Source organism: Schistocerca gregaria, chromosome 7 (assembly GCF_023897955.1).
Source record: "Schistocerca gregaria isolate iqSchGreg1 chromosome 7, iqSchGreg1.2, whole genome shotgun sequence".
In the NCBI taxonomy this organism is placed as follows: domain Eukaryota; kingdom Metazoa; phylum Arthropoda; class Insecta; order Orthoptera; family Acrididae; genus Schistocerca; species Schistocerca gregaria.
In genome coordinates this window covers 377,745,332-377,767,835 of record NC_064926.1, presented here as the reverse complement: position 1 = coordinate 377,767,835, position 22,504 = coordinate 377,745,332, and the positions used below count along the sequence as shown (strand labels likewise).

The following is a 22,504-nucleotide window of genomic DNA, read 5'->3' as shown; positions in this document are numbered from 1 at the left end:
TACATTAAGAACAGGAGGCACAAAATGCAAAGTAAACACAGTTAAATGGGCTACTCTGAAGAGACCAGCATGAATGTGGAGAAACACGGACAACTGAAGATTTGCTCATGTGCCTGCAGATCAAATTTGTATCTATTTTTGTGCAATGACAAGGCCATTAAAGCTGCAGAGTTTTGAAAGAAGGGAGTTTAGATGTTCTTGGCAAGACACTGAAAGTAAAGTAAGTAAGCACGTAAATAGAAAAAGTTAATGGTTTAAATTAATATACATGTAATATAGTTACATCAAAACCTAAGCTTTCTCATATAAATTGGTCATAAATATCTTTTTTGCTTTTTTCCAAGGGTAGGATCATAGGATTACAGCTTAAATTGCAGTAACTGAATATTTCTGACAAGCACGATTATAAATTTTGCTGCTGAGCACCAAACATTTTGTGGGCTACCCAGCTTAATCAATGTTCTGTCGAACACTTTGACTTTTTCACAGAACATCCAGTTACTTGTAAAACTGCTAAAGAACTCACCTTGCACTTTTCTCTGAATGATAATTATATTTTTTGCCATCGTTACTGCATAACTTGTAACCTACGAAAGAACTAAAACAAATACAAAAAACTAACCTCGGTCATTTTTTAGTGTGTGTTACCCTGTAAGGTAAGTCAAACACAAAAGCACCAGAAAATATTTTAATAATGACATAAATGGCTGGTCTCCTGAGCCCAAAACTTTTTGGAGTGGCTTGTCCTTAAAGTGTTATATTTTGAATGATATTCAAGTGCTCCATGATTTCAGAAATTTATCACACATTCTTACAAGTAACATAAATAACGCTTCTCAAATCAACATTCACAGTATTTTTCCAATAACCTGTTAGAAATGTAAACAGTTGTGCCATCACATTCATTGGAACAGTTTCCTGTTACAAAATGCTGCAGAGTCTTTATCCTATGACCTTTGACACATTTGCTATTGTTAGATGCTTGTGTACGCAATGTGTTTTGACGTCGTAAATGGCACATTTTCTTTGTAACTAAAGTTTTATTTAGGTGTTATTCTCTCATTTATGTTCTTTTGCTGCAGTACTATTCTGTAGTAATACACTGAAGCAAAATTCTTAGTGTGTCAGTTCCTATCGGTCAAAATTGCAAAAAATTATCTGAAATATAAACCAATAAAAAATTGCTGCAATTCTTAAAAAATTCCAGAGTTTTACCCTGGATGAAGAAATTCTCAGGCTGTTCCCAGATTTCCTGATTGCCCTGGGGCATATTCACCCTGTAATATAACTGCAGAATAGTTGCTACTGTAAAAAGGTGGTACTATCCCAGCTATATCAGGTATCTTTTGTTTAAACACTATTGCTTAGTAAATATTTATGTCACTAAGTGCTGACAGTCTAAGAAAGCTATTTACAACCTTTAAGAATGGAGAAATACTTACCGTGATTGTTACTACTTACTGTGCTCCTATGAAGAATTTTCAATGCTTAGGTGCGCAAAACCCTCATAAGCTGTAGAAGTACCTAACATGAGATTTTCCTAATTTATTGTATTATGAGGGCTGTTCAAAAAGTATCTGACTTCTATTCATAAAATCAATCTTTATTCACACACAACTGTTTGACACTAGTCGCCTTTAAAGTACCCCACTTCAGCTTCTACACATCACTCCCAGTGCTGCTACCACTGCTGTAAGCATCTCTGGAAAGCCTCTTTTTGTATGGTGTGCAGCTGCTCTGTCATATTCTGTGTAACATCCTCCCTGCTCTGGAATCTGGTCCCTTTCCGAGTGATTTTCAGTTTAGGGAAAAGCCAGAAGTTGCTCGGTGGTAGGTCAGGGGAACAGGGAGGCTGACAAATAATAGACATATTGTGTTTGACCAAAAATCTCTGACTTAACTGAGAAGGATGAGTGGGTGCAGTATCATGGTGAAGCTGCCAGCTCTCTGATGCCCAGAAGTTCTGGCTGTTTGTGGCTAATTGCTTCACAAAGGTGGTGCAGAACATCTTGGTAGTACTCCTTGTTGATTCTAGTACCTTGTGGGGGATACTCATGATGGATCATGTCACTGGAGTCAAAAAAAGACAGTAAGCATGACTTTCACATTGCTGAGGACCTACCTCATTTGTCTGTGTCTTGGGGATGATGAATGCTTCCATTGTGATGACTGGAAATTTGTTTCTGGTTCACACCCATAAACTCTGGACTTATCACCAATGATCACTGTGTTATGGAAGTTGGGGATACTGTTCACAGAATCCGGCATCTCCTGTGCGATCTCTGACTGAAGTTACTTCTGTTCAGTTGTTAGCAACTTTGGCACAAATTTTGTTGAGACCCTCCTGCAGTCCAACTGTTCCATAAAAATGGAATTAAAATGGATCCAATTCTAATTTTGACCTCATCTGCAAGTTCTCTGATCATGATCTGTCTGTCCTGCATCACTACGGGCCCTTAGTCAGGGTGTATACGGGGACAAGGAAAAAAAATTCCCGGATATCCTGTTTAAAAAATATGCTTTTTCCCGGACGAAAATACAATTTTTCTGTGCTAAGTGACAATAGGTTTTCCGCAGATTTTCCCTCGGAACTGTAAAACTTATCAATCCTTTGAATGGTTAACGTTTTATACAATTGCGTAGAACTTCCCGGAAAAAAAGAAATGACGGGGCAGAGAAGTTTTGGAGAGACTTTTAATAAAAAAAAAAAAAGGAGAGAAGTTTTCGAAAGACCTTTGATTTGCAGCAACATATATGCTACATATTTTCGTATTACGAAAGTATAAATTCGAATTGCACCAAACACAGCGTGTTAGTTTTCCGGAGCGTTGAAACCGAGGTTGCGATGTCCTTTTGTAAGCGAGTCATATCTCAAGCCACGAGATCTCGCCAGCTGCTGACAGCAGCTATTCAGAGCATAGGACACGTGTTATAGTCAGCCAATAGCAAATTCACTGGTTACATGGCGCGAACACGCAAGAGGAAAAGTTAACGGTTTACATTAATGTACACAGTACCGTACATCTACAAGAAAAGCTAAGCTTTCACATATAATTTTGGTCTCTAAGGTTAACACGCTACAACAGAAGCTAAGCTTTCACTTTTTTTTTTTTTTTTTTTTTTTTTTTTTTGCGTGTGTTATACTTTAAGATACATCACACAAATGTGCCAGTAAATTTAAATTTCTGACATAAATGTCTCGGCTCGAAATTCTTGTAAGCAGCTGGTCCTCAAACTGTTCAGTTTCGAACGCTCTGTGATTTAGGTATCCATCCCACTTTCTCACACGTAACCTAATTCAACTTGCATAAAAAGAAATTTACTTTGAAAGTAGCGCTTTTCTAACCACCATTCGCAATACCATCCGGAGACTGGTAGAAATAGGTTCAATTTACCAGTTGCCAGAGAGTGCCAGAAAACAGGCATTATTGTGCGTGTGCAACTGTAGTGGTGTAGGAAGCCCACATGTTCGTGTGTATGAAGCACTAACAAAGGTTACATTACACCGTAAAAGAAACAGGGCATCAGAGGATACTCCAAAGAGCATCAGAATTTCCCATACTACAGTGCATGATTCGGCTTGAAGTGCAAATTGGCTTTTTCCAGATCCACAATGAAGAAGGTCCCATCTGATATAAGCCTTTCAGTGTGGTTTTTTGGATGTAAATTTTCTTGGAGTACAAGTACTCTGCGATCTCATTTTTGGTTCTTTATTATGGCATAATGCCATATATGGCAGAAGATGATAATGTGTACTTGAAATTGCGCTTGAAATTCAGCGAACAGTTGGAACTAGGCAATACTGTAGAAGGAAACACTTCGTTTCAAATAAAATGATTGCCTCAGTGGAAAGATTAATAAAGACAAATTTCTTTAGCAAACTTGCAAAAAAAGCTTCACTGTTCTGCTAGGCGATTAAAGCTTGACTGCTACTAACATGGAAATAAAATAAAATCAGAAAACTGAAATTAATAATATATTTTTGCCCTCCATAATTATGTGAATGTATTTTAATTCACTTGATAGCCCCCGGCCACAGAAATCCATTTTGTTTTCATTTGACGTGGGAGCTGTACACGAAGAGAAGCAGCGAAATCACTTAACGTAAACACGGGTCACGTGGAGGTTAACCCCGTCCCCACTAGACAACTCTGTGCAAGCGTGAATCTGGCAGCTAGGGCGTGGGAGAAATTTTTTTCTCGTTTGCATCTGGCTGCTTGCTGCTACTACCGATACAGCTAACAGCAAAACTTCAAGTAACGGGAGAAGGTCCTACTTATATGCGAGTGAAATGTGGATACGCAACAGACCACTGGCAATTGGTCAAAGGAACCTAACGTGAACAGTTGTGACATCATGCTCATAGCATGCATTTTACTGTTACGAAGCATTACAGTCTGCGCCCTACGGCCTTTGACATATTTTTACTATTTGCAGATGCTTGTGCGTGCACAGTGTTTTGTTGTTGTAAATTGTACATTTCCTTTGCCACTAAAGTTTTATTTTTTTCCCTCTCGTTTAAATTTTATTGCTGCAGTATCATTCTGCAGTAGCAGAATACAATAACATTCTTTGCTAGAGAATCAATTTTGCAGTCAAAATTACAAAAATTTAACTGAAATCTAAAACAACGAAAAATTCCCAGAATTCCGAAAAATTCCCGGGTTTTCCCCGATTTTCTACCGGATGAAAAAATTCCCAGGTTTTTCCCGGATTTCCCGGTTGTCCTGGGTCATATACACTCTGTTAGTGATCAATAACAACCTCATTTGCCATTGATGAGTGCCCATCTTTGAAGCAATTCTCCCACTTCTTTATCTCTGAGGTACCAATTGCTTTGTCCCCAAACACTTCTCGAACCTTGAAGATTGTTTCAACTTGAGAACTACCAAGCTCAAAACAAAATTTGGTGCAGTAACATTGTTCCACTTTTTCTGTTATTTTACCCACAACACAAAATCTGATGACTATCACTTACACCTGTTCACTTGTCAGCAGCTAGCCAGTGACTGGTTATGTCCATAGTCATGGAAAAAAAAGAACAGGAATGCACACTACAGATGCCTACAAACATAGAGACTGCACATGACCTGATACTTTTGTTAGTTTCAACAATAAAATATAAGGTTGGATACTTTTTGAACAGCCCTCTTACATCTTCCAGTAGAGTAACAAAGATCTTTGCACTAGAATACAAAACTTCTCTCTGAAACATAAAGAGAGATGCTTCTCTTTACAATACAATGCAATCTGGGAACAACATACCTGAGATACACCAGATGTGGTGTTTGCACCTGCAGGACCACATGTGTTATCAGTAGCATCCTCCTGCGGAGTCTGTTTCACCATGCCACCAATGGCAACAGACAGTGTCACTTTCAATACATACTGGAAAGCTATCCCCAGAAATCCAAGAATTGCAACAGCAGCTCGCAAAGGAATAAGTGCTGTAAAAAATTTTATACTTTTTTTTAGCTCATTCAAGAAATCCATAAACCAAAAGAAAATGATGCACAATCTACTAGAACTTAAGTTCTTCTCTTTTAAAGCTCAAAGAAGACAATAAGAAATGAATTTATTGTTCATACACAAGAAAGTATTATATTTAGCTGTTACTGCCAACCTTATGTGTAAGGCTGAGCTCAGTTATAGTGGCAAAACAGTACAAATTGTATCTCTAGACCAATCTACAAGGCATCCTCAACTAGATATGTTAAAACATCATTTCCAATAAAAAAGAGATCTTTGAAATCACATTAAGGAAGCGGTCAACGTTATTTTAAACTATTACAAAGTTTCATTTGAGAAAACTAGGACCTATTTGGATAGTAAGAAAAATAAACATTACTGTCAAAATAACTCTCATAGTTTTATATCAATCACCTGGAAATGATCTGCAGGCATTCATAGAGTTCATGTTCCCAAATGATAATGGAATTTTTATGGCTAACAGTGCACCTTGTCACTGGACCACAATTGTTCGCCACTGCTTTCAAGAATATTCTGGACAAATAGAGCAAATGATTTGGTCACCCAGATCACCCAACATGAATCCCAATGAACATTTACAGGACATAATCGAAAGGTCCGCTCATGTATAAAATACTGCGTTGACAACACTTACACAATTATAGATGGCTATAGAGGCAGCATGACTCAGTATTTCTGCAAGGTACTTTTCGCTGAGAAGAAGGCAATGTGTGAAGCTTTCCATGGTGATTACAGCAGAATCTTATTGAAAGATCTCTCAAAAAACCCAAGAAATTCTGGTCATATTTAAAGGCTGTTATTGGCACCAAAGTTAGTGTCCATGCACTGAGAAAGGAACAGCAGAACAAAAGATTCCATTTTCAAAAGGTCCTATACAAAGGAAGTTACAGATTTACTGCTCCAATTTACTTCTTGCACCACTGCAAAGATGAGCAATACAGATATTACTTCTGTGGCATTGAGAAATAGCCAATATTGCTAAAATTAAACAAGGCTCCAGGGCCCAATGGAATCCCTATTACTTTCTATACAGAATTTGAAGCTGAGTTAACTGCCATCTTGTCCTTAACATAGTGTAGAACCATTGAACAAATGCTGTGCACATTGATTGGAAGAAAACACAAGTCATGCCCATCTAAAAGAAAAGTTGTGGAATTGATTTACAAATCTGTTGTTTGTCACATTGACATTTTCTGTTGTACAATTCTTGAACATATTTTGAGTTCAAACATAAATAGTTTATCTCCAACAAAATACCTGGCAATCAGCATGCATTCTGAAAACATCAACCATGTGAAACTCAGCTTGCCCTTTCATCACATGCCATTCTTTAAGCTGTGGATCAAGGAAAGCAGGTGGGTGCAGTATTTCTTATCTTCTGAAAAGCACAGACTCAGATCCACAGCAACAATTATTAGCAAAGGTATTATTCTATGGAATATCAAGAAACATTCATGATTAATGACCTCACCGACAATATTAATAGTAATCTCAGACTTTTTGCAGATGATGCAGTTATCAGTAATGAAGCGCAGCCTGAATAAGGCTGGACAAATATCCAGTCAGATCTCGATAGGACTTCAAAGTAGTGCAAAGGTGTTCAGGAATGTAAAATTGTGCAATGCACAAAATTAAGGAAAGTAGTATCCTACAGCAATGGCATCAAACCACAACTGGAACCATCTGACTAACAAAAATATGTGGAATGCAACAATCTGTAGTGGCTGGACAAATTCAATTTAATTTTATCCATATGTGACAGCTTCAAATATGACTGTATTCTATACACTGGAGGTATGAATTAAAAAACACCTTCAGTCATGTTTTATTAAGGACACAATGCATTTCAGACCATGTGGGTTCATCATCAGGTGTAATTCACATGGTGTCCTTAATAAAAGATGAAAACCTGTGACTGAAGGAGTTTTTTAATTCATACCTCCAAAATCTATGGTGGTATGAAATGGAATGATCACATAGGGTAAGTCATAGGTAACCACCTCACAGACTTTGGTTCTTTGGCAGGATAGTGGAAAAATACAGTAAGTCTACAAAGGAGGCTGCTCACAACTCTCGTGTGTTCCATCGTACAATATTGCTCAAGTGTACGCAACCCATACTGAATAATTCTAACGGGGGACATTGAACATAAGTGAAAAATCTTGGGATATTCTTCATCCCCCTCAATATCACTCGCATAAGGACTCTGAAAACGATCAGACTAATTACAGCAAGCAGCAAGACATTTATGCAGGCATCCTTCATGCATTCCTGCCCAGCTGGAATAGGCTATAACCCTAACGCGTGGTACCACAGTAAGCAACCTCTGCCACACATTTCACAGTGGTTGATTGATCATTTTTTATTGGTCCCGTTATATCATGCAGCACAAATTGTACAATTGAGCCGGCCGGAGTGGCCGAGAGGTTCTAGACGCTACAGTCTGGAGCTGCACAACCACTATGGCTGTAGGTTCGAATCCTGCCTCGAGCATGGATATGTGTGATGTCCTTAGGTTAGTTAGGTTTAAGTTGTTCTAAGTTCTAAGGGACTGATGACCTCAGAAGTTAAGTCCCATAGTGCTCAGAGCCATTTGAACCATTTGTACAATTGATACTGAACAGGTTGAAAGAATGCGCACATAGATGTAAATCAGTTTGGGTTCCTGTGATGTGTAGGAAGACACAAATTGATACTGACCCTATGCTTTACCTTAGAAAAGAGGCTGAAGAAAGGTAAATGCTCATTTATAGCATCTGTATATTTATAAGAAAAGCTTTTGATTATGTTAACTAGAAAACACTCTTTTTAATTCTAAAGTTCTAATGGATAAAATACAAAGAGAAAAATGCTATTTGCAACTTGTATGGAGGCCATCTGCAGTTACAAGAATCAAGAGACATTGAGGCATACCAATAACTGACAACAACAGTATATTTGGTTGGTATTAGAACATTTAATTGTTACATTTTGTAACTTACAACACTTGGAAATGATGTGCACATCACAAGTCAATGATCTTAAAAATGATTTGTTTCAGAATTGATCTAACTTATTTAAAAGTCCTCATTCTCACTTTTCAACAAATGTTTGACTTTTTTTTCAAAAGCTTTGTAGTGGATGCAGCAACATAGCTTCCTGATTTCAAAACACAATTAAACACATTTTATGAATCAGATTTTTAAAATTTTTTAATTAATGTAGATACTCATCTAAAGTGTTGTTTTACTACGCACTTTTGAAAATCATAACAGGTAGGTGACAGTAACCCCCCCTCCCCCCCCTCCCCTCCCAATCCACCCATTGCCCATACACTGAATAAGCTGATTTGTGGCATTTTTCATGCCTCTTACCAGCATGGCAGCTGGTATGTTGGCAATTTCTGCTCAGATGTTAGCCTTCAGGTCTTCTAAGGTCTTTAGACAGTTGGCATAAATGATAAATGCATGACATAAAAAAAAGAGAAAGAATCACAAGGGGACAAATCAGGGGAGCACCTGCCCACTACAAATCACCCCTTATTAAAATGAGGCACTCTGGGAAGTGTTCTCTCAAAACAGCTATCAATGCCTTTGCAGTGTGAGCTGTTGCTCCATTCTGTTGAAACCAAATGTCCCCTCAGTTCACAGGAGTTGTAAAAATTTTCATTACGTTTTCATAAGATTTTAGCTTGGAGTATTTGATAGGTAATTATTACTATACATTTTAAGTTGATATAACTCTGTTTTATAAATTTTATGAAGTTATTTCCCTACTTAATAACTCACCATTGGTGAGAAACTGGTGGGTGGTAAGAAAATTTTACTACTGACAGAGACACAAAAGTGAACAGTAGGGAAAATAGGTTGACTGTCCCTGATGTAGATTGTGTGGAATCTAAAATTACTGTTTTGTAGCCCAGATTTTTCTGTTTCTGAATTTATATACTTTTATTAGTTTGTAATTATTCAAATTAGAAAATTTCACTATTTGGAAAATTCTTGGCAAATTTTGGGAATCCCATACATATTAAAACTTATCTCTCATAAAAGTAGTACCCATTAATTGATTATTTTTTAATTATTCAGACTTTAGTTAAACAAATTTACTTTATCATCTATTGTATCTTTCAGTTTTTCTATCTTCCATGTTGATATGTAAAATGTGAGAATCATGCATTTCAGCAATTTTTAATTTCTGTAATAAGCATGCCTATAACCTGACAATACCTGGAAAGTTCATCTCAGTCATCACCCAGTAATCACATATAAATTTACTGTGAGGCTGTATTGATTATCCTCAATGTCAGTCATATTGGACAGTTGATGTGTACAGTTACTGTGTACCCAGTAAACGAAACACAAACTTCTGTGTTAGCCAGTTAGTGGTCATCCCTGTTAATTATTATCACTTACAAACTTTTTGAAAATTCTGATAAGGATTGTAGCTTAATCACCTGTGTTAAAATATTGAGACTACTAACTCTTGTAAAGCTGATTATCAAAATGGAACTCAGTCTGATAAACATGTAAAGGTCGAAAAATAATGCTGTCAGCATTGTGTACATTATTTAACAACTGTTCACCAAATCCAATAAACATAGGTGGATGGTTAACAAAAAAATTCTATTAGACTTGTGAGATAAAAACCAGGTCAGTAATGCTACAACATGAAAGAGGAGCAGTAATAGACAAATGTGATGGACAAAATTGGAGGCTATTCATGTTATTTTAATCTGTAGAAGTACATACAACAAGCAAAATAAACTATTGAGAACTCTGAAAAATTAGTTACAGTTCCTGAAGAAGAGATAAAAACTTTGAAGTTTGACAGTGACTTGTTATGCTATCAGAGACTGCAAAAGACTAGGACAATCAGTTGAATGCTAATGGATAGTGTCTCAAAAAAAAAGGTTATAAGATGAACACAAATAAAAGTAAAACAAGGGTAATGCTGTGCAGTAAAATTAAATCAGGTGATGCTTAGCAAATTTGATTGGTAAACAAACACTAAGAGTAGTAGATGAATTTTGCTGTTTGGACAGAGCACTAACTGATTACATCCAAAGTAAAGAGGGTATAAAGTTGCAGACTGGCAACAGTAAGAAAAGCTTGTCTGAAGAAGAGAAATATATTAAAATTGAGTATAAATTTAAGAATTAGAAAATCTTTGTATGAAATATAGTCTTTATGGGTAAAAAACAAGGACAACCAACAGAACAGACAAAAAGTGAACAGAAACTTTTGAAATGAGTTGTTACAGAATAATGCTCAAAAGTATGTGGGTAGATCAGGTAATTGATGAGGAGGTACTGATTGTAGTTAGGAAGACAAGAGCTTCATGACACAGCTTTATAACTAAAAATTATTATTATTATATTAAAATTACTTACTGGATTCCTTGCGAGCAGTGTTACTTGAAGTCATATTGCCGGCTTTGATGATAAAATGGTAATCACACTCTGAAGGTTCACTCTATGGTTCACTTTGTTTTTATTCCTCTGCTTATCTTATCTTAAGAAGAAGTAGTTTTGTAGTGGCTTGTTAGATTAATGTACAACATGCAGAGACCTTAAAGAAAATGTAGTTATCAGCTGAAGAGGAGTATTACTTGTGTATCATTTATCTGGCATAATGTTGCCATTAACTGATAGGACATTTGGCTCTCATATCAGATTTCTATGGTTTCAATATTCATATAGAAATGACTGTTAGTCACATTTACACAGCATAAACTTAAGTCTTCTATAAATTATCCATGCTATAGTCAACTGTGAAAACATTATTATTATTATCCCCCCCCCCCCCCCCCCCCCCCCCCCTCAGTGAGTTTGTGAGTTTTCCCAAGACTGCTGATTTTATACATCTGAAATACTACTAAGGCAACCTACATATGTAGCTATTAATATACTGAAAATTTTAGTTTATTGACTATGAGCCCAAGCTCAGTCACACCAGATTTACATTAAGTGACCAGACCTACACACACACACACACACACACACACACACACACACACACACACACACACACACACACACCCCTCACATCTACACCTACCTGCAGTTATGTTGTCCTGGTTGACTAAATGTGCACATGCTGTTGCTCAGTGGGAATGGTAGTTCATTAAGGTGGAGTGAGTGAGGGCAGATATCTGGTGCAAAGGGAGAGAGGGCAGAGTTGGAAGAAAGATTGGCTGATGGATGGGAGGAAGAGAGAGCGTGCAGGCAGGATAACTGTCTCACAACCATAAGCTCACCCTTGCACAGACAAGGGGAATTGCATGTTGCACACAGTGATGTAGAGGAGTGGATGAGAAGGGGACACAGATCAGAGGAAGAGAGAAACTGCAAGTAGGTGGATGTGAGTATTGAGTGAATGAATGAAGTACTGGGCACAAAACAGCAGTGCAGCTAGACACAGGATAGGGGCTAAAGGAGATTGAGCCTAGGATGGTTATGAAATAAAATGATATGCTGTAAAGATGATTTATGTATATGTAATTTAAAGAAAGTGGTATTTGAGGATTCAGATTGCACAAGTTGTGAAACAGTGATTGAAACTCAGCATTTTTTGGTCAGCAGCATGTCCTGTCACTTTGTGGTCAGCTCTGCTTTTGGCTACAGTTTAGTGGTGGCCACTCACTTAGGTGGGCAAGGTTGGTAATCACACCTATGATAGGATAGGATAAGCTGGATGGGTACATGGAATAGATCTTGTAGCTATATCTTCTGTAGGGTTATGACTGTTATGGCAATGGTTTGGGAGTAGATGTGTTATAATGATGGACCAAGATATTTCATAGTTTCCATGTTTTTCATTTCCAGTTATTATGGTAGGTAGTCAAAGTCCTGTCAAATGATGTGATTAAATTGTTCCAGGGTGATATTGGGGGGGGGGGGGGGGGGTGATCTTTTGCAGCTTGGTCATGGGACTAGGGGTACGTGTAGATATTGCACAGCAGATTTGTTTGTGGACTATGTTTTGTGGGTAATGATTATCCGTGACAGCCCTGGTTAGACCTTCAGTATACGTGGGGTAAGAGGCTCTTTGTGCCACTGCAGATACATATTCCCCATGTAATCTGTTTGTCTTCTAGGATAGATATTGAAATGAAGATACTGCTGATTGTCAGTGGATTTGATATGGACAGAAGTTTTAGAGTGCAATTAGAGGGGTGAAGATACATATCTTGAAGATGGCACACTGGGCTGAGGATAAACAAGTGGACAGGAAAGGAGTTGTTGAGCCCATGGAGGAATGAGGATAGAGTGTCTTGGCTCTAGATCCCAATCATCATGTGTTCACAGAAATATATTATATATTTTTTAACAAATTACAATGACCAAGAGCTACCCAAAAGGCACATTCATAAAAGCACAGTGATTGAGAACCAGAGCATGAATTTTTGAATTTTGAGATAGATAACAAGTTGGATGCAATTGGCATGTTGTTAGGATGATGAAAGGCAGTATTCAGCATGTTTGATGGGAAAATATATATCTCATTATATCAACATCCATATTGAGATAAAACTCCTAGCATATTTTGTATGCCTTCAGTCCATGTCATCTTGTGGAATAAACCTCTGGAGCCATGAACCATAAAGGCTAGCCTAAGTACACAAAAATCATACTGACATGGTTCTTCAAGTTTATACAACATAAGTAGTACTGTGCATAACCACATCTTCACAGGTCTTAATCGTCCAAGTAATTATTATTGCAAATATAAGTTGATATCTCTATTTTAAATTCTGAAAGAGACAGGGGTCAAACATAGGGAGCAAAAGGCTATTTACAGTTTGTACAGAAACCAGATGGAAGTTATAAGAGTTGAGGGGAATGAAAGTATGGCAGTGGTTGGGAAGGGAGAGAGACAGGGTTGTAGCCTACCCCGACATTATTCAATCTCTGTATTGAGCAAGAAATAAAGGGAACAAAAGAAAAATATGGAGTAGTAACTAAAACCCAAGGAGAAGAAATAAAAAGTTTGAGGTCTACAGATGACATTGTAATTCTGTCAGAGACAGCAAAGGACCTAGAAGAGCAGTTGAATGGAATGGACAGTGTCTTCCAAGGAGAATATAAGATGAAAATCAAAAGCAAAATGAGAATAATGGGATGTAATCTAATTAAATCAGGCGATGCTGAGAAAATTAGAATAGGAAATGAGACACTGAAAGTAGTAGATGAGTTTTGCTATTTAGGGAGCAAAATAACTGACGATGGTCGAAGTAGAGAGGATATAAAATGTAGATTGGTAATGGCAAGAAAAGTGTTGCTGCAGAAGAGAAATTTGTTAACATTGACTATAGTTTTAAGCGTCAGGAAGTCTTTTCTGAAAGTATTTGTATGGAGGGTAACCATGTATGGATGTGAAACATGGACAATCAATAGTTTAGACAAGAGATTAGAAGCTTACAAAACGTGGTGCTACAGAAGAATGCTGAAGATTAGACGGGAAGATCATGTAACTAATGAGGAGTTACTGAATAGAATTTGGGAGAAGAGAAATTTGTGGCACAACTTGGCTAGAAGAAGGGATCGGTTGATAGGACATGTTCTGAGACACCAAGGCATCACCAAGTTAGTGAGGGTATAAATTGTAGAGAGAGGCCAAGAAATGAATACACTAAGAAGATTTAGAAGGATGCAGGGTGCAGTAGTCACTTGGAGATAAAGAAGCTTTCACAGGACAGAGTAGCATGGAGAGCTGCTTCAAACCAGTCTCTGAACCGAAGGCCAAAACAACAACTATAACAAGTTGATATCTGCCTCCTTGAAGATTTATGGTGCCACTATCACAGATACATGTAGCAGACTGACCACTAAATAAAAATGAAAAATGCATGAGCCAGTGGGATTGCAACATATTACAATTTCAATAATAATCATTTGAAGTAGTGTCCATGCACCATTCATATTGTAGTAACAGTTGGCATTGTTATTGTTAATAATGGCAACTGTTATTAAATAATAAAGGCATGTGTGTATGTTACCAATATTTCCTCAGTTATTTTTTTTTTTAAACATGAGCAGATAACCACCACTAGGTACCACTAACAGGACAGTTAAATCAGAACATTTGTACTGAATCTGACAAATTTGGAGGGATTGTGGTCCAAAATTTAAAGAATCAGATGAATCTGAACAACAACTAGTACACATATGACAGGGGTATATATCTTAGACTCTGTAGCTACAAACAGGATGGACTTTATCAATGGTGTCAGTATAGAGACAGGGATTAGCAGTCATGCTGTCACCGTAGCAAATATGGTTACAAAGTTAATAAATTAGTCAAGAAGGCTTAGAGTGTTTCTGCTAGAAACAACAAATACACAGCTTTTAGCTTCTCAGTTAGACAATGATCATTTAGTTTCAGTGTTATGTTCATGGAGGTATTGTAGGTAAAGTTTAAACAGATTGTAAATTATGCTCTGGACAAGTATGTGCCTAGTAAGTGGGTTAAAGATAGAAAAGACCCACTATGGTTTAGCAATGAAATTCAGAAAATGCTGAGGAAACAAAGGCTTTTGTATGAATGCCCAAAGCATACAACAATCACCATCATCATACCTTAGCAAAAGATTTGCTGAGAAATGAAGAAAATTCTAGTCCTAGGTAAAATCGCTAAGCGGGTCTAACGCCTCCACCTAGTCACTCATTCACCAGTCTAGTGTGGCAGCTGAAGATAGCAAAATGAAAGCTGAAGTTTTAAACTTCATGTTTAAGATATACTTCATGCAGGAGTATCATACAAACATAATGCTGTTTGACCATCACACAGTGTCCCATATGGATGACATAGTAATAAGCATCCCTGGTGGAGAGAAACAGTTGGAACAGTTGAAAATAAATACATTGCCAGGTCTGGATGGAATCTTAGTTCAGTTTTACAAAGAGTACTCTGTGGCATTGGCTCCTTACACTTATCATAAATCTCTCACCCAGTGCAAAGTTCCAAGTGATTGGAAGAAAGCACAGGTGATTCCTGCATATAAGAAGGGTAAAAAAACAGACCCACAAAATTACAGATCAATATCCCTAACATCAGTTTGCTGCAGAAGTCTAGAACATATTCAGAGTTCGAATAAAATAAATTCCCTAGAGACCAAAAAACTTATGTCCACAAGTCAACATGCTTTAGAAAGCATAGTTCAGGTGAAACTCAGCTTGCCCTTTTCTCATATGATATACTGCAGGCTATCAATGAAGAGGAATAGTCAGATTCCATATTCCAAGATTTCCAAAAAGCATTTGTCACAACACCCCACTACAGACTGTTGACAAAGGTACGAGCATACAGAATGGGTTCTCATGTTGTGAATTACTTGAAGACTTCTTAAGTAACTGAACCCAGTAAGTTGTCCTCGATGACAAGTGTTCATTAGAGACAAGGGTATCACTAGAAGTGCCCCAGACATGTGAGATACGACCACTATTATTTTCTGTTTATTGAAGTGATATGGAGGACAGAGTGAGGAGCAATCTGTGGTTGTTTGCTGATGATGCCGTAATGTACAGGAAAGTGTCAAAGAAGAGTGACTATAGAATGATACAAGATGACTTACACAAAATTTATGGTTGGTGTGATGAATGTAGAAAAATGTAAGTGAATGCATTTGAGTAGGAAAGACAAAGCCATAATGTATGGGTACAGCAATAGTAATGTCCTGCTTGACTCAGTCATGTCACTTAAGTATCTTGGCAAAATGTTATAGAGTGATATGAAATGGAATGAGCATTTGAGGATTATGGTAGGGAAGATGAATGGTTAACTTTGGTTTATTGGAAGAATTTTTGGAAAGTGTGGTCCATCTGTAAATGAGACTGTATAGGATGGCTAAAGTGGCCTATTCTCGAGTACTGCTCGAGCGTTTGGTATCCACACCAGGGTGGATTAAAGGAAGGTATCGAAGCACTTCAGAGGTGGGGTGCTAGATTTGTTACTGGTAATTTCAAACAACATGCAGGGTTACAGAGATGCTTCAGGAACACAAATTGGAATTTCTCTAGGGAAAGTGACGTGCTTTTTGAGGAACATTAGTGATAAAATTTAGAGAACTGGTACTTGAAGCTGACTGCAGAATGCTCTTACTGCCACCAAATACATTTCACATAAGGACAATGAAGATAAGATACAAGAAATTAGGGATCTTACGGGGGCATATAGACAGTAGTTTTCCTCACTCTATCTGCAAGTGAAACAGTAAAGGAAATGACTAGTGGCAGTACAGAGTACCCTCCACCATGCACTGTATGGTCGCTATCTCAACATGTATGTAGATGTACATATAGAGTTATCTGTATTTGTACTGTCAGACAGAAACCAATATATTGTGATTTTACATAAAATTGCATAGCAAATGAAAATATTTGTACAGTCATCTGTCAATTAGTCTGGACTTGCATTAAGAGACAATAATAGGAAACTTTCAATTTTAAATTCCAATTTTGAAGGTTCATCATCACTATTGGGGGAGGGGGGGGGGGGGGGGGGGGGCAGCAGACAGTTTGACTGCTGCGCAAACTCTTCAATGAATGGCAGAAATAATCATCCCTGTTACTGAAATATCACTGAGTTGCACAGAAATATTAAACAGAATACATATCAGTTACACTAAGTTTACTGGGGAATCAACCCCCTTCTTAGGTTACATTTAATGTGAACTTCTCAATGCCTTAAGAAAGTACATGTTACTTTTGTTTATAACAAGAATGATGAGAAAATTTGTAGACCAGGATCATTAATAATCTGTGTATTATGTGACTCTACAATATATTCTAAGCTTTAATATAATTACGTCACTAGAGAGAGAAATGTCAAATAAAAAATCAGCAAGGATGTTAAAAGCATCACTCATGTGTAAAGCAGGTCATCTTTTATTTCATATGATATCTCACAAATCACAGTCATGAGTGAATCTATTCTTGGATTTCTGAAAGATGCTAAAATCAAACTGCACAACAGGACCTAACCATGGGGCAAGTTAATTCCTCACCAAGTGAACAAGCACAGAGGGAACACAAAGAAATAGAAAGAAAAGATGAAAGAAAGAAAGAGAGGAAAAAAGATGGTTTAAGGACTACCAGCACAGGTATATACATCTTCAGTACCACTTGTACCTGTGTCTTCTACCTGTGAGAAGAAGCCTTTCCCATGACCTGCAACTGTAAACACAGTGTCATATCTACAGTGCTATTTCATCCAAGTACCATCATAAAGAAATAACTACTACCAAACAGATATCTATTGTTAACATTGTTTATGTGTCAACAATGCGCTTGGCTCAAATAGCTGTCACCTACACAGCTCACTCATATTCAATAATGAGTTCCTACTGCTTTTTCATTATGATATTGTAGGATCTCAAAAGTCAGTTAACAGCTGCTGCAGCAAATGCTATATTTGGCTGAAGTCTTCTGACCTTTATTCATTTCTGCGAATTAAGGACCAGAGAAAGGCATGACAGTGAATGAAGCAAATGTGAAGGGGAAGTTCAGCCAGTACTTTTACTGCTCCCATGTTTCAGTTGGTACAGTCTGAAGTGTAAATAAAAAAGAATCCTAAAATGAACCTTGTATAGCTGATAAATAATACTAAGGGCTGCTACTCATTGTGCCAGTAGACAGCTACATTCTGTTCATCTAAGTTGAACATTCAAATAAACGACCATATGTTCTGTCATTGCTTACAGAATGTACTGTTTAAGCATCTGATGTTGCAACCCCACTGGGTGCAGGCCTTATTTATGTACTGGGTATTTTGTTTTTCCTGTAGTCTCAATGAGACTTTGGCACATGCAATGTCATCATAAGCAAGTAATATTTTTCAGTAATGCCTCATTTTTATTAAACCTACTTCCAAAACTATAAAATTTTACTAAATCTTCATAGAAAAAATTGATGGTGAGGGGGGGGGGGGGGGGGGGGGGAAGGGGGGCAGATTTTGCAGTTCTGCTAGAAGCACAGGATCCCTTTGGCATGGCTCTGTCAAACAATATATGTGAAATACATGTCAGAGGTATGAAAGTATGGAGCATCTTCAAAAATGTGTGGTTGAATCAAATAACTTTTGGCTGATAGAGCCGTGTACATTTCCCTATATGGCTAGTGTCACGATCAGAATGCAATAATTATGTAATAGCTCTGTGGCTGAATAAGAGATGATATCCTGTGCATGACATGGTCTAGGCTAAGATCAGAGCATATTTTAATCAGTAGAGATAAGAGCGGAACAGCTATGAGAAACAAGTGATCAGACAATTCTGTTGGAAATTTTATTATGTGAACCTGCAGCCAATAGCTAATGTATATGATAAAACAGTGACTGGCAGTCAGGAAAGTTATCTTTTGATACAATGCCAATAAATCTCAGTTTTTATCTTTTTATTTGACACTTGAAATGGGTAATCACTGTTGTCATCTGATTTGCTGTTGTTATCAGTGATTGGTGCAGATATTTTAATCATGTATAAAGTACATGCAGCTTGTTTTATCATTTTGTAACTTCTGAAAACTTATACTGCATATCACAGATGATTTTTACTTACTAGTACAGAATACTGTATCACAGTTAGATGTTTTCAGCTGTTCCATTTCTTTATCATGTGCTTCTTACTGTGAATAGGAAATGAGGTGTCACATAGGAAACAAAACCCACACTGCAATCATTCAGTGGTCTGAAAAATCTGACAAAGTGTGAAACGAAATCATGAGTTGCTCTGCTTCACTAAAAGTTTTTGACACTGGACATAAAAATTTGAGCAATAACATTCACACTTTGTGAAAATAAGATGCCATTGTGTGTGAAGAACAAAGCCCTTTGCAAATATACATCTGAATCATCACTTGAGGTCTCACATCTTCATGAACATTTATATTTATTAAATGTAACTACTATTGTACACCACTATAAACCACTAAAGTAACTATAGTTACTTTGTGTCCTGATAATGCCTGAAAAACAAAGAAAACTATTTACCTGATACTCTGAAAGTACTGTTTCTACCAACATTTAAGATGTCCCTAAATATAAGGAGATTTCTGTTTTGCTGAACATTCTTGAGAATTTTCTTATTTCTAACATATTCAGACTAATCACAGTAAAAAATTAAATAGTTTACATAATTAGTTTACTTTTAACTCAATGCCTGAGATAATAGTCTGCCGAATCACTGTTTTCAACATTACCATTATTATCATCATCATTTCTAGGATAATTGTTATTGTCATTTATAAGCACACACTGATTGTGTTCTCATGCTCCAGCATGTATTCACATGTCAGCACAACTTGCTGTTGTAAGTACCTACATTATAATAATTCCTTAAGTAATGGGGAAGTCTTCACTGCATTTCTTTTCTACATACTGCAGAACTTGTTGCTCCAATCCATGTAATTTTCCCTTCTTAAATCCTCTTACAGTTTGTGTAGGTAACTCATGTCTTTCAGTGCATTCTTCATCCAAAGTCACATACAAATATTCACTTCTGTGACATTCAACTTTTTTCTGTCCATGCGGCTGTTTGTGATCTCTGCATGAACCAGTCATTAACCTCAAGCTAACAGATCTTTGAATCTCAGTACAATCACAACTATGGTTTACACCCATCCTGAGTCACTATATTTTATTTGCAGGTTCAACAATGAAACAAAACTGAATGCTATGATTGCCTTTAAAAGTGTTGGTATTGGTATCACAAAATCCAAATGCTAATTTAACAATAATGTGAAACGAATCAAATGAATAATGAATATTAATTTTAACATTTGGTATCATGGAAGAAATTAACAAAAATTGAGGCCAGCTGACATGTATTAGCTCTAATTCCCACCTGCAGTGTTATGAGAAATTGGTGTCTAGAGGAAGAAGCTATCTGGCACATGTGGTGAAACAGGCACTGAGGTCATGGCTATCATAACGTAGAGCATGCTGTGCAACAAGATACTGTGTGTTTACGACATTCAACCTCTGAATACACCCATTCATCCTAATTGATAACTTAATGGTAGTGATGGCAATGTAAAGGGCCAAACAGTGTTTACATAACAGCTGGTATATGTTACGTGCCATTTGATGGATGGTTCTTCCTTTGATAGTATATGTTTTGCCAGTTACAGGGCTGGTATAGGTGGTGGTAGGAGGATGCCTAGGCTAAGTCTTGTAGTGGGGATGGTCACAGGGGTAGCAGCCACAGAGTATGGAAATGGATGCAGGAGACTAGGGATGACAAAGATATTGTGGAGACTGATGACGAAGATATTGTGGAGACTGAGAAGATGACAAAAAGCTATTATAGTTCACCAGTATTGGATGTGATGGCCCAGGAAATCTGGTTTTGAACTAGGCTGGTGGGGTAATTACATCCAGTGAAGGCTGAGATGAGAATGGTGGTGTATCACTGTAAAGAGCCTACATCTGAACAAAAAGGTTTGCCTTGAATGCCAAGGCAGTATGGGAGGGAACATTTGATGCAGAAAGGATGGCAAGTATCAGAAGGAAAGTACTGTTGTTTGTTAGTAAGTACAATGTGAACAGAATTGTGTAGCTGGCCTTTGATGAGCATGAGGTCAACATCAAAAAAGTGGAATGGTATTCAGAATAGGACCATGCGAAATTGAATTGGGAGAAAGTATTTAGGGATTCCAGGAAATTTAACAGACTGTCCACATGGCAAAGATGTCATCAATGTATCAAAATCAAACCAAGGGCTGAAGGCTTACAGATCCCAGGAAACCCCCCTCCAAGCACCCCACGAAAAGGTTAGTATAGAAAGGAGCCATCCTAGTTCCCATGGCCATACACCTGATCTGTTTGTAAGTCTGGCCAAGTATAAAGTGATTAAGGTGAGCAGGTAGGACATCATAGGTCTGGAATCAGATGGGTGCTGAGTAAATGTTCAGCAGCAGACAGACCATGTACGTGGAGGATGTTGGTACAGAGAGAGGTGGAATCAATGCGACAATGCTGATAAGCAATTTGGGAGTGGGATGGACACAGATGTCAGATGATTTAGAAAACCTTTGGTGTCTTTAATATAGCAGGTAAGTCTTTGTGCTACAGGTTGCTGGTGCTGATCACCTAAGGCAGGTGGAGGTTTGTTGGGTGCTTTGAATCCACCAATTGTAGGACATCCAGTCTGAATAATTATTTATCCATCCAATTACTTCATATTATAAAAAATTGATTATTTTTGTTGTTATATTTCATGTTTGTTTGATATTTTGTAAGTAAATTGTAAAATGTAATTCTTTCCTCTCTTCAGTTTGTATTATCACCATCATTATCTTTCTTTTGTGTCTGTACATTTTGCAGATATAAGAAGTAACTTCTTTCATGGTTTTCATGTTGGTTTTGATTTTCTAGAAACATTTGAGCAGAAGATACAAAATGCTCATGGTTTTACAAGATTTTCAGTAATGAGCTGTAAAACGTCATATGAACTCTCTTACAGTTTTGACTAAATTAAATACAGCTTAAAACTGAAATTAGTAGTAATTTAAGTGAACTATTCAGATTAGATTCACAACTTTTAGTGTTCTTCACACTGCTGCCTGAGGTCAAAGTTGGAGAAAAATCAACAATGAATATTTTTCTACAACTTTGCCATTGCACTAATTTTTAAGTGAGCAATGTGCCTACTGTATACAAGGTGCCATTTGGCAGCTCTGTAAAGTTGTTACTTGTTATCGATTCTTCCATACTGCAGTGGCTTTTTGTGAGTGTTCAGGAAGTTATTAATATGTAAACGTTGCAGCAAAACATTTTTTTTTTTTTTTTTGTAAAGTTTGGACTTAAATGGTTTGTTTGTTTTTGAGACTCTTTGGACAACATTTATTTTAAAAATGTTCTTGAATAATACTATTGTGAAATATTCACAAACCATTGTTTTAATAAGTGCATTTCATATAAGAAACCTAAAATTAACAGTATAGCTGTTGCTATCTTTAACCTGTCTGCAAAGTAACGCTTTTAAAAGAACTTTTATTGTTTTATAACAATGTAAATATTCAATTTTGACAATATAA

At 37.1% G+C, this 22,504-nt stretch overlaps 1 protein-coding gene across 1 annotated transcript in view; it reads right to left on the bottom strand.

Moving 5' to 3' along the window:
• LOC126282083 (putative inorganic phosphate cotransporter) overlaps positions 1–10,930 on the bottom strand; it is a 68,223-nt gene extending 57,293 nt beyond the window's left edge. Inside the window, exons 1-2 of the mRNA XM_049981539.1 lie at positions 10,862–10,930; positions 5,266–5,447 (exon numbers count right to left, since the gene is read on the bottom strand). Of these exons, the coding sequence (XP_049837496.1) occupies positions 5,266–5,447; positions 10,862–10,895 (216 nt within the window). The 5' untranslated portion in view covers positions 10,896–10,930. The remainder of the gene's footprint in view (positions 1–5,265; positions 5,448–10,861) is intronic.
• Positions 10,931–22,504: the final 11,574 nt, after the last annotated feature.